Source organism: Otolemur garnettii, unplaced genomic scaffold (genome assembly GCF_000181295.1).
Source record: "Otolemur garnettii isolate 467f Iridium unplaced genomic scaffold, OtoGar3 scaffold00229, whole genome shotgun sequence".
Taxonomy (NCBI): Eukaryota; Metazoa; Chordata; class Mammalia; order Primates; family Galagidae; genus Otolemur; species Otolemur garnettii.
The window spans coordinates 180,788-193,558 of NW_003852624.1; the positions used below are offsets into that span (position 1 = coordinate 180,788).

A 12,771-nucleotide genomic window follows, 5' to 3' on the forward strand; every position below is an offset into this window, starting at 1 on the left:
TATAGGCATCCACCACAAAATTTTGGTTGTGGTTTGGCTGGGGCCGGGTTTGAACCCTCCACCCTCAGTATATGGGGCCAGTGCCCTACTCATTGAGCCACAGGTGCTGCCCTTAACTATAGTTTTAAAATTTGTTTGTATATTTATTTATTGATTTAATTTATTGTTTGGGATTCATTGAGGGTACAAAGAGTTAGGTTACGCTGATTTTATGTGTTAGGTAAAGTCCTTCTTACATTGTGTCCCACCCCTAAGAGATGTGCCATATACCATGACTATTTATTTTTTTGAGACAGAGTCTTGCTCTGTTGCCCAGGCTAGAGTAACATGGCCTCAGTCTAGCTCACAGCAACCTGAAACTCCTGGGCTCACATGATCCTCCTGCCTCAGCCTCCTAAGAGTTGGGACTACAGGCACATACCAACACCTCTGGCTTATTGTCTATTTTCAGTAGAGATAGGGTCTTGCTTTCCTCAGGCTGGTTTCAAACTCCTGACCTCAAGTGATCCTCCCACCTTGGCCTCCTGGAATGCTAGGATTATAGGTATGAGTCACTGCACCCAGCCTATAGGTTTTTTAAATACACAGTTTTTAATTAGAAATAGTTAAAATTAAACAAAAGGAAAATAGGGTGAAATAATAAATACCATATCAAGTATTGCTAGTAAAATACTAGATTCTTTCATCTTTAGTTGATTTCTTTAAAGGTAACTTTTATGATTTTAGTTTAGTTTTATAACTTTAGTTTTACAGATATATACCAGAATATAGAAACAATTACTATAGCTTGGCTCATTAATGGCTGCCCAGTTAAACTTCCTCAGTATTTTTACTTGCTTGATCTTATATAACACATCACCTTATATGAGGGGTATAAAATGAGAAAAATACTATGCCCTTATAGATGACATTAGTATTTTTCTCATCATAAAAGTTACGAGCTCTCAGCCAAATTTCCCTTCCAGTCTTGGACTGGGCATTTTTAAAATGGAATAATATTGTTGTATCCCCCACTGTAGTTTATAGCTTTAAACAGTATTTTATTTATGTATTTCCATTTGACCAAAGGACCATGCTCAAAAATGATTATGTAAATATATCAGAACATAATCTGTTGTTTCTAAGATTAAATCCTTAACTTTAAAGAAGATTTTAGCTAAAAATTTTCAGATAAGTATTTGTTATAATTAATTTCCCTTCAAAGGAGGAAATGGGTTATCATTTTAAAAATAATTGCTATCAGAAGCTGTGCTCGAAACCATACTTGAAACAAAAAGGCTTTTTATTAAATATGCTTGTCTTGATGTTATACTTGGTGTTAATGGGCATCGTTGACTTGTTTTTGATTGATTATTAGAATACCTTTTTTATTTTTCTAGTGTCTTAAGTAACCATTAATTTGAGGATTTTTGGTTATATTTGTTCATAGGTGGCAAACTCTGGTCATATATCAGTAAATTTCTGAACAGAAGTCCTGAAGAAAGCTTTGAAATCAAAGAAATGAAAAAATCTGCATTTACTAAAGTTCACGTACAACAACCAACTTCTAGTCCTCAGGACAGCAGCAGCTTTGAATCAAGAGGAAGTGATGGTGCAAGCTTGCTTAAAGTTCTGCCTTTGAAGACTAGTCTTACTCCAAGTTCTCAAGATGATAGCAACCAGGAAGATGATGGCCAAGACAGCTCTCCAAAATGGCCAGACTCTGGTTCGAGTTCAGAAGAAGAATGTACTACTAGTTATTTAACACTATGCAATGAATATGGGCAAGAAAAGATTGAGCCAGGGTCTTTGAACGAGGAGCTCTTCTTGAAGACCGAAGGGAATGGTGTTGATACCAAAGCTATTAAGAGCTTCCCAGCACACCTTATGGCTGACAGTGGCAGCTCTAGCACTCAGCTGAGAGCTCGTGAACTGAAGTTCTTCCCCAGAGATGAAGACCCAGAAGCACTTAGTTCTCCAAGGACATCGGCTTCCCTCAGTAGATCCAGAAATAGCCCCATGGAATTTTTTAGGATAGACAGTAAGGATAGCACAAGTGAACTCCTGGGACTTGATTTTGGAGAAAAATTGTGTAGTCTAAAATCAGAACCTTTGAAACCGTTCTTTCCTCTTCCAGATGGAGACACCATTTCCAGGAGTTTTAATACGAATGAAAGCATGGTAGAGTTTAAGGCTCAGGACACCATTAGCAGGGGCTCAGATGACTCCGTGCCAGTTATTTCATTTAAAGATGCTGCTTTTGATGATGTCAGTGGTACCGATGAAGGAAGACCTGATCTTCTTGTAAATCTACCTGGAGAAGTGGAACCAGCAAAAGAAGTTGCAGCAATGGGACCTACTAAGTTCACACAGACTAATATGGGGATGATAGAAAGTAAATTGCTGGAAGCCCCTGATGTTTTATGTCTCAGTCTTAGTACTGAACAATGCCAGACCCATGAACAGAGAGGCACAGAGGAACTCAGTGATCCCTCGAGGCCCAAATCCCATAGTATCCCAGAAGAACACTATGCACAGGAAGATCTTGAGGCGTTATTTGTAGCAGCTCTTGATGGTAGTAGTTCAGGAGATGTGTCTTTGTTACACGGTTCAGACCCTGAGTTTCAAGGACTTGGAGCGGTTGAATCGGCAGCAACTGCAAGCAGCACCAGGGAAGGCTTATTCCGTATTTCTAGTCCCCTCTCAGGTGCTAATGAATATATTGCCAACACAGACACTTTAAAAACGGAAGAAATATTGCTGTTTACAGATCAAACCGAGGATTTAACTAAAGAGGAGCCAACGTCTTTATTCCAGAGAGCCTCTGAGTCTAAGGCCGAAAGTGGGTTAGTGCTAGAAGGAGACAAGGATATACATCAGATTTTTGAGGACCTTGATAAAAAATTAGCACTGAACTCCAGGTTTTACATCCCAGAGGGCTGCATTCAAAGATGGGCAGCTGAAATGGTGGTAGCCCTTGATGCTTTACATAGAGAGGGAATTGTGTGCCGCGATTTGAACCCAAACAACATCTTATTGAATGATAGAGGTCAGGAACTTTTGCAAATGCATTTCTTTTTATTCGCTGTTGCTTCCAATTAACTGAGTAGGCGTTTTATCTTGTAATTAGTATCTTCATTTCCTGTCTGTAGCTTCATTATCAGTGCAGCAAATTCACCCCCAGTAATAGCTTCTAGTACTTAATGATGCCATTATTCTTAATGATACTGTTTTTAGCTACAAAAGGAGTAATTACAGTTCACTTCTGCAGAAAATGGAAGAGAAAAATGTTTTGATTTCTCCTGTCGTTTTGTTTTTAGGACACATTCAGCTAACGTATTTTAGCAGGTGGAGTGAGGTTGAAGATTCCTGTGACAGCGATGCCATAGAGAGAATGTACTGTGCCCCAGGTTAGAGCAATCTCCTAAAATGTTTCACTTCCAAAAGTGGTTGAGCAGCTCTCATTTCTTTATAGAAGTTGTATTTTTCATCAGCAGTTTACGTATGCTTTGGATTTTGTTATCTGTTTAACCCTTCAAAAAAGAAAATTTGGAGCTAAAAACATTAAATAATCTGTAGGTGTATATGTGTATGTATATGTTTTGTGTGTATTAATTGTTAAATGGGTTTATTCTTAGAAGAGGCAGTGAATTCTTAAAAATGTCTTAACTTCTTAGTTAAGTTAGTTAAGTTAACTGTTACCTTTACTCTGACCCTCATCAGATGGATGATTTTTATTAAGATATAGGAAGTAGCTGACTAAAAGGGTAAAATTCCTAAACCCGAAACTAAAATGTACATTTTAAAAAATGCAATGTGATTGTAGTGATGAGCCAACCTGGCATTTTAGAAACAAAATTTTAAGAGTTCTTTCTCTGTTTGAGAAAATTTAGAAAATATGTTATTCCTTTAAAACAACCTAATAGCCACTATTTTACACAACAGGTTTCTCTTGCTCTGACTGTATTACCTTTATTTTTTAAAAATTAGAGATCTCTATCTGTGGATTTTAGATCCTTTGCTTACGCCTATGAATTGGATTTGAGTTAGTTTGTCTCTGTTATCAGGGCAGATGAGACTATATTTGAATCCAAAGTTTGTTAACCTTTTGGCCAGCACTTAGCCTCTTTGGATGTCCAGAGTCACCCCATTGGCCTTCAAAGGAGTTTCAAGCTGATGATGTTGACATGATCTGCTTCATTGTTAATCAATATTGTGTTTAATGCTTACTAGCTAACCAGTGTATTGGTGCTAACCTTGTTTCTCTGCATAATGGGAAATGATTATAATTAGGATCTAAAAAGCTACATTTTTGGTTACAGCCTTCATTGTTAAGAATTACTTCTGTATTGGAGATAGCAATTTTTTTAACCCACAAAAAAAAATCCTAAAACTTTCCTGAAAATAGCTATTTTTTTCTTACCTCCTTCCCTCAAATTAGGACTGATTTTATTTCTTCTTAGAGACAATACAGCACACTTATATTTATAATTTTTTAAAATAGGTAATGTGATACTATGTTTTGAAAGCATATTAGCGAGATTCAGTTAATGGGGTGACCAAAAATTTTTATAGTGAAATAACTTTATTGTAGTTACTTGATTCTTTTTTTATAGATCTCCTCCCTCCACTTTCTAATTTGATAAGAAATAACATTTTAGGTACCAGTGTACACAAATATGTTTGCCAATTATAATGGATTTAGAGGTTTTTGGATGAAAATTAAATTTGAGAGTTCTTTTGAGTGAAAGCTATTAAAGTGAAGGGAAGTGTAAACCACACAACATAGTCAAATGTTTATGGGCCATTGTTTAGTGTTTATAACTAGCTCCTTTCTATTTTTATTGTTACTTTGTTATTGAAGACTAAATTTATACTTTGGTATTCTAGTAGATTATTTGACATTATTCTGAAGCTCAGTTATATTACTTTAAATGTTGGCATCCTGAGAGTTTTAATATATATGAAATAAAACCATACTACATTCATCAACAGATGCATACTTTCATGTACTGAAATACTGAAGTTTCTATGTTCTGAAGTCTTTTCCCAGAAATTATAATTCTCTTAGTTCACCAGCAGGTGGCAGCGTACCATTAATAGATTTTTGCTGTCCTTTCCCAGGTCGTCCTTCGCGAGCTTTTGAAAAAAAGCTGTAGTCTGAAGAGGTGCTTTGTTGTAATTATTTGCATAAAAGAATTGTACTTTCAAGCTTTGTGAGTTGCAAAAGTGTTTTAGTATTATGGCATGCTTTGCACAATGTGGAAGGTCTTCATTGCTTGAGCCTATTAGTTTTAGCAACAAGGTAATACAAAACCAGTAATGGCCTTAGCAGGAAAGTAATGCTAATGTTTTAATTTAGATCTAAGCCTTGAGTGTTGTGGAAGTCAATTAAGTCTATGTGCTCCTGCCCCTCCTGATAACAAGGGGAAGCAGAGCAAAAATTTGTAGATTGCTGTTTGTCTCAAAACTACATAGCAGTGCTACTGATAAAAACTATAGGTAGGCTTCCCTCTCTTTTCAAAGGGTGGAGCAACGATAATATGTTAATATTCCCACATTAAAAAACCGCAAATCAGGGGTACATGGGGACATAGAGCACTTAGCCACATTTGGGTCTGCCCTTAGAAACACTAAGAGTTGAAAGAATTCCCCTCCCACGTGCCCCCTACCCTCCCACTTCCCAAGTCTATCCTTACTATTATTGTCCAAGTAACTCTAAAACATGTTAAGCAGCTGATGTTTGGTTAGAAAGTAAAGTTGTCACAAGATTATGATGAGAACAATTGACTCCTGTTTAAACAGTGTGCAACCTCTACCCCTACCCCCTCCACCCTCTTGGGAATCCTTATCACATATTTGTCCTAAAAACATTATCCACCTGTGCTGTACTTTATAATACCAGCAATGTATCTTTTTATCTTGTGGATGTCGTGCCTTTGTATTTTGAGAAAAATTTCCAGTAACAGATTCGATTTACATGGACAGAAACTTGAGCAAATGCCAGACTAGCAGGGGGGCCATTATTCTGCTCTATAAATAAGTTTAAAAAAGAAAAAACACACACACAGAAACCTGTGAATCAACATGTTTTGGTCTAATTGAGGGGAAAAGCAAGACAGATAAATTTTGAAATGCAAATGATCACCTTCTGTTCTTTAAGTATAGCTTCTGCCAACTTTATGATCTTAGATTTTAAAAAGTCATAGGCATTTCAACAATGTATATTCCCAAGGATGTCCAATATTCACAAGTTTCTACAACAAAACTAAAAACTTTTTTTAAAAGTTGCTACTTTTTTATATTAAAGAAAACAATTCCAACAACAAAAAGACAAAAACCATGGAGCTCTCTCTGTCTACATCTGTGAAAAAGCCAGCACATAAATGGCTGCAGCTGCAGACCCATCAAGAGGGTCTTGAGAATACGAATTCACTGATCAAACCCAGCCCTGTTTTCAAAGTAGATGCCATTCCTTTTAGGTTCACTTTGTATCCTTAGATTATCTAGGATGATTCTCTAGAAAGGTTTTATTTTAAATAAACATCATTCATGGTAAATGGGTTCCTTTCATACCACAGAAACACAGAATGGAGCTCAGGAAGAAAAAAAGCAAAGAAATAGTCCACAAAGTAGGAAAAGATTGTATAGCATGACAATATAAATACAGTACTGTCTAGTTTCCACATTAGGGGACTTTTAGATACTTTATTAGGAGACTTTTAGACAGGTTTGTCTATGTCATGTCATGAATGATTACAGAACAAAAACTGGGGTAAATTATTTTCTTACGGTTACTCTGATTTTATTTCTATTTTTATGTTAGACATACACCCGAAAGTCATTAGCCAAAGGATTTTATGTGCTTTATCATTTGAACTATTATCATAATATAGAGGAAAATGTTGTTACAGCATTTTAGTATAGAGGAAAAAAAATCAACAAAGTTACTCTTTTCCCTTTCCTCCCACTGTTGTTTTTCTTGACTCTTATCATTAAAAAGAAGCTGGCAATAGAAACTCTGCTACAGAGTTCATAAAATCTTAAAAACCGGGTTTGAAAGTTTAATTTGCAGTCTGAGACAAGTGAGTAAAATTATTTATATGTCATTTATTATGCTAATGTAGCCACTTAAGTTTCCTATTCTAGTTTTAAACAAGTTGATATGCTATCCTATCAGTGTGTGTCCTTCACTTTCATTTTCCATCCTGTAGGAGCCTTTAATTTTAAAAGCTTGAAATTTACATTGATATTTCTCATTGAATACTTTGCAGACTTGAGAATTTATACGTGAAAATGTGTGTAAATTGAAGGAGTCCAAAGTGCTTTTCACTGCAGTCCAATCTCCACGCTCCCAGATGTCAAATGACAGCTTTGCTTCCTCTTTTAGGCGATTTCACACTTGGAAACAGCTCACAGCTGACGGTGAAAAGTGAAACATAGAAAAATCATGCTGAAAACTATCTGCAAAATCCAGTTTTAGAGCATGACATTTATTTACTACTATCCTTTGCTCATCTAACCTGCCTTTATCAAATAATCCATGAATATATTTTTTGGCAGGGGAGTTTCTTCTACCCTTCTCCATAAACATGCTTTCTGTTCAATTTTTTTCTTTTTAGGCATGGTACTTGCTCTGTCAATGTATTTGATAATTAAAACTAAGACTTAGATCATGGTGGTTTATGATGAAATGTTTTGAGATCCTCAGAAGTTTAAGATTTAGACTCTTTAGATGGAAGAAAATGATCAAATGTGGATCTTTGTCCCATATCAGGACTCATTGTTTGACCTCAGGCAGTTTATTTACGACTTGCTAGGCCTCAATTTAACAGTAGTAAAATAGACTTATTGAGTATAAGTAAAATCACAGATGACAAATCATCTGATATCCTTCTGATACGGAATTTAGCCAAAATTCAAGTTAATCTTGAAGGAAGTTTTTCCTTGGAAGGTAAATATTGATTTCTCATCTAACATGAGTAGGGATGAAAGAATGATTTCCTTTGGAGGACTTTCTAGGTATGTATCTTTACTCTTTTATAGAGTTGGTATGTAAAGTATACAATGTGGAAATGAGGGATTTATGGAAAACATTTTTATTTAGAGGAATGAAGTCAGGATAACATTTGAGTGTGGTAAAAGTTGAATGTCAAGATTTCTAACAAATAAAATTGTTTAAAAAAGAACAAAGTTATTTAGATACGAGAATTTATGGATCTCAGATAATTTCAGCAAGCATAAGGAATCTAATTTTAGGAATGTGAATTTGATAGAGAAAGCAAATAAATGTGGATGTTTATTTTTAAATAATCATGATGTAATTAGGAAAAATGGCAATAATCCTGGTGTAGTCTTTTTATTTTTTTCTCTAAAGGAAAAAGAAAAAAAACGGCAAAAGAGAATTGTAGAAATAATTTAAAAAGAGTAAAGAACTTGTAGTTAATATTTAAATAATATGTTTCAGACAGTAACTCTTTGTTTGATTTACCCTTAAGCAAAACTTCAGTTATAGCTCTCTTAGACACAGTAGATGTTTTAATGTTTTCCTTGAACGATTAGCAAATATGTTTAATCTTTGCCTTTAGTTCTTATTGAAATAAAAACCAAATAAATCTATTTCTTCTTCAGGAAGAACCAGTGGATTTTCCATTTTGTCATAGAATAGTGAACATACTACATTAAAAAAATTCCCTGATATTCTTCACCTCTATATACCAATGAAGCTTGTGACAAAAGTATATAAGCCAAAAAGACTTCCAGTCTGCACAGGTCTCACCTTATCTAGGACAGGCCTCTTTGGTGCTAAGAAGATTGACGAGTTTCTATAGGAGGATTTGAGGTCTGGAACTATGGGGTATATCCTGGAGCCCTCTCAAATACCCTGTCTGTGGGCCAGTCAACCCCACATATGACATGAGGTCACTCCATGTTGAAACAAACCCATCCTGAAATCATGCTTCTCATATCAGGCCGGAATGAGATTTGTCTCTAGTGGTGAGAATGGGACAAAGTAGTAGCACAGAGTTCAGTCCTTGTTATTTGGCATCTTAATGAATGATACATCAGCACATACCAAGAGAAGTTCTTCAGCTATCAGAACTAGAGAGCTTATAAAGGCGAACAGTTTGATGATGAACAATTTCTGGTGAAAGCTTATTAGGGTGAACAATTTCTGATGCAGAAGAGGTAACATTCAGCATCTCTATACATTGTATGTCACCGCCTTCTCTCTGGGGAGGGGTCAACTTCAAGCTTTAGATTATTAAAAGGAAGTTAATTTTAACCTTTTATATCCTCCATACTTTTCTCTTGATGATCTTGGGCAAATTTCTTTTTCAGAAGAGGAACATGAGAATAGAGGCTTGTAGTTTAAGTAATAGCTACAGTGTAATACTTCCTATTTTTTGTATTTAAATTGATTTTTGGCAACTATTCTGTAATTGTCCTCATCACTGCATTATTATAAAAGAAGAAAATGAACTTTCTTTTGCCTCTGATAGTCTACAAAGAAGATGCAATGCTGAGTCTTAAACATTATGTATCAGAGCAACTGGCTAGCCACTTTGATCAAATCATCAGTTTCTGTACCCTGTAAAACCTTGTCAGTTTGAATCTCCATGAAGTAACCAGGACTCACTCTGTCTAAGCAAATCTTCGCAAATACGTGTTTCATATAAACATATAAAAGTGCTAAGATTTTGAAAAATTAATGATGATAAGGCAAGTAGGATTCCTGAAGCTTCGTTATAGCCGTGCGTGTCGCTCGCTGTTTGCCTAGCATGGCAACAGAGCGGCAGAGAGAAAACGGAGCCTGTCGTTGTCGCAATTTTCAGTTAGCCTTTTTCTCATCAATCAACTTTAATGGCTTTGGTTGGGTAACACTGTGACACCCGATGGCTATTCAGGATGGAGTTGTTGTGATATGATCAATGGAAAATGGAGCATGCTGTTGGTTTTTATCCTACTGAAAACTCAGTGAGAGTGAGCGAGATTGTATAGCGCTCAGAATTATAATCAGTCCAGCGGACATCATACAGCAGTTACCTGTTTCTTATTTTGTCTCACAAGAAAGGTATAGTAATGATACCTATACAGTCCCTTGACAGAGTAATTCTTGGCTCTGGAGGGCTGAATCAAGTGAAATCAAGGTGTTGTGACCCAAGTTGTGCAGATAATTGCAGGAAAGCTCAGAACATGGTTGCCTGGTCACCACGACGACAAGAAGTTCAGAGCCGGGTAGTGGGGAAGAGCAGAATGCGGTGTTTTGCCAAGCCTGGGCTGAACCAGCTGAGTGTAGTCTGTACTCCTGTCCAGGTCACCACAATACAGCAGGCGCAGGGGGTCAGGTAATCGAATTACCTGAAAACCAAGTGAATTAATAATGAGGTGGAGGCAGGGAGCGAGGCCAAGACAGATGAGCCAAGAAAGTGGATTGTGTGTGTGTGAGGTGGGAAGGCGCCACATCCCCCCAGCCCCTCACAGCCCAGGGAAGCGCAGAGCCCCCTGCTGCAGGCTTCTCTCTGGAAAGTGCCGGTCTCTGCCTCTGGTCTTCTTTGGGTAACATGCTCACTAATTAGAGTACTGCAGTTCTAGGAAGTTTCAAACAGTTCATGTACCTTGCTTGGCTAATATGGCATGTGACTAGCAATTGAGTACAAAGTTGGAGGACTTTATAGAATACAGAACAGATAATTAGGCAGCCAGTGTTTTCTGAAATAGTATAAAATAAGAAAAAAGGAGCAAAATGCCCATTTAAAAGGATGGGCTAAGGAATGAAAATTCAGGTTTGTTAGTCTGTTACCTAAGCATTAAGATTTTCTGCCTTAACGATGTTGTGAGATCATAGGCAAGTAAGGTTCTTCTCTCTGATGTCACTTGTTTCAAATACAGGATCTTTGTGAACAGTTGTGTGCCTTAGACATTTACACTTTGATCATTTAGTTTACAGCTATTAAAGAAGCATTTCAAACCTGGAATTAAAATGAAATTTTATTCTCATAGTTGATGGAGATTTTAGTTTTCTTTCAATTGTAATATTTTGTTCTGTTGTTTGTGGAAACTTTAAAAAGAAATTTCTGTGTCTAAAATAGTACACTGGGTAGTGTAGTTGTCCCATATGCATTTAAATGGGTTTGGTTTTGATACAAGTTAAAAGATATTTCTAACTAATGGTTTCATCAGACCACCAGTCAGGTCCTATAACCGGTTTACAAATTTGTAGCACATTTTATGTAATTAAGTACTTAGATTCCTTAAATTGAACACAGGGGGAGGGGAAACCTGGATTTCCCCATCCTCTGTTTTCTGCCCCCAAGGTTTTCCAGCTTTCTTGTCTCAGCGTATCACATGTTAGGGAGCAAAGGGTGGTTCCCAGAGCCAGGCACTGCTGCTCCAGAGGGAGCAGGAGAAGGCGGCTACTCCACCCCCTGAGTTGGATCAGCCATTGTCATCTCTTGCCTGGGAGACTGACTGACTCGCATTCTTACCTTGTAATCTTTGTTTCTTCCTACAGCTGAGTGTGCTTTAGATGACATTGTAAACTTTCTAGCCTACAACTTATAAAAATGCAAAGGACTTGATGTAGATCTGTATGCACAATGGAATTTTAAAAATACTAATGTGATAAGGACTTTGTAGATGCTTGGAATGCTTTGAATGGACAGTGCTACAAAATACAAGATTGATATATTTATCCAACAAACATTTGTTAAGTACCTCCCGTGTCCCAGGCACTGTGCCTAGGAGCCAGAAATAAAATACATAATTGGTAAAATACTGACAGATACTCTTAAAGATTTACATAAAAAAGATTTACACAAACAGAAGACATACACAATTGTTAACTAGGATGTTAATAGACCTTTATAGGTGAATAGTTGTATTTATAGAATGGTAATTTCCTGAGCTAACAAAAGACATGCTTGGCTGGCCCTCTTTCCACAGTTTAGTTCCATATATTGTAGGATAAAAAAAAAAATGCTTTCTTCTGTGTTTCTTTCTCTTTGCTCTTTAGTCATCAGCTGTAGTGGAAGACTAATGCTCAGCCCCTGCATAGAAAATCTTTATACACAGCAAGAGCTGGTGAGAGAAATTGACTAGGATTTTGTAATTCTAGTCCCTTTCAATTAGCAACAGATGCTGCAGGGAAAGATTGTCTGTGTAGGAACACGGTACTAACGTTTCCGTGTCTGGCCGACCTGGAATGCCCATTGCAGGAGAAAGATGTTCTTTTCCTTGGTCCAAGCGTGTTACTAATAACAGATAAGATTTTCTGTTTTTTTTTTTTTTTTTAACCTTTCTCCACTCCTGTCTAGAGCCATTAATGAAGTCTAACTTCCTTAGAAAGAGAAGATTAACAAATTCTTGATCAACTGTAATGGCATTTAAAATCTTACTGAACACTTAAAGAATTTATAGCAAATTTAGAAATTCCATATTTCTTATGATACTATGAAAGTGTACATGGTACTTAATTTTATAGGTATAGTTGATAAGAATTTGCCTTTGTTTTTAAATTGTCCTAGTCACCAAAGATCTTTCTTTAATATACAGTAGATCCTCCACAGTTGACCACTTCCCTACATTGATCACCTCCTTACGTTGACCTAATTTTCTTAGACCAGACTTGCACCACATGTACTCAGTGGAAGTTCCTGTGTTCACCATCTTCATATGGTGACCAAACTATAAGTTTGTTACAGTCAACTTAAAGAGATTCTACTATATTTTTGTTACTTATAGCTCCCCACCTTGCCCCCATATGCATACACAAAAATTACCATTTTTTTT

General features: G+C 36.5%; 1 protein-coding gene across 4 annotated transcripts in view; it reads left to right on the forward strand.

The window, feature by feature from the left end:
* The window catches only part of RPS6KC1 (ribosomal protein S6 kinase C1), a 196,358-nt gene that overhangs the window by 162,238 nt on the left and 21,349 nt on the right, over window positions 1-12,771 (forward strand). For all 4 annotated transcript variants that reach the window (XM_003802043.2, XM_023508196.1, XM_023508197.1 and 1 more), the window contains 2 exons: window positions 1,430-3,028; window positions 3,300-3,389. In XM_003802043.2, the coding sequence (XP_003802091.1) occupies window positions 1,430-3,028; window positions 3,300-3,389 (1,689 nt within the window). The remainder of the gene's footprint in view (window positions 1-1,429; window positions 3,029-3,299; window positions 3,390-12,771) is intronic.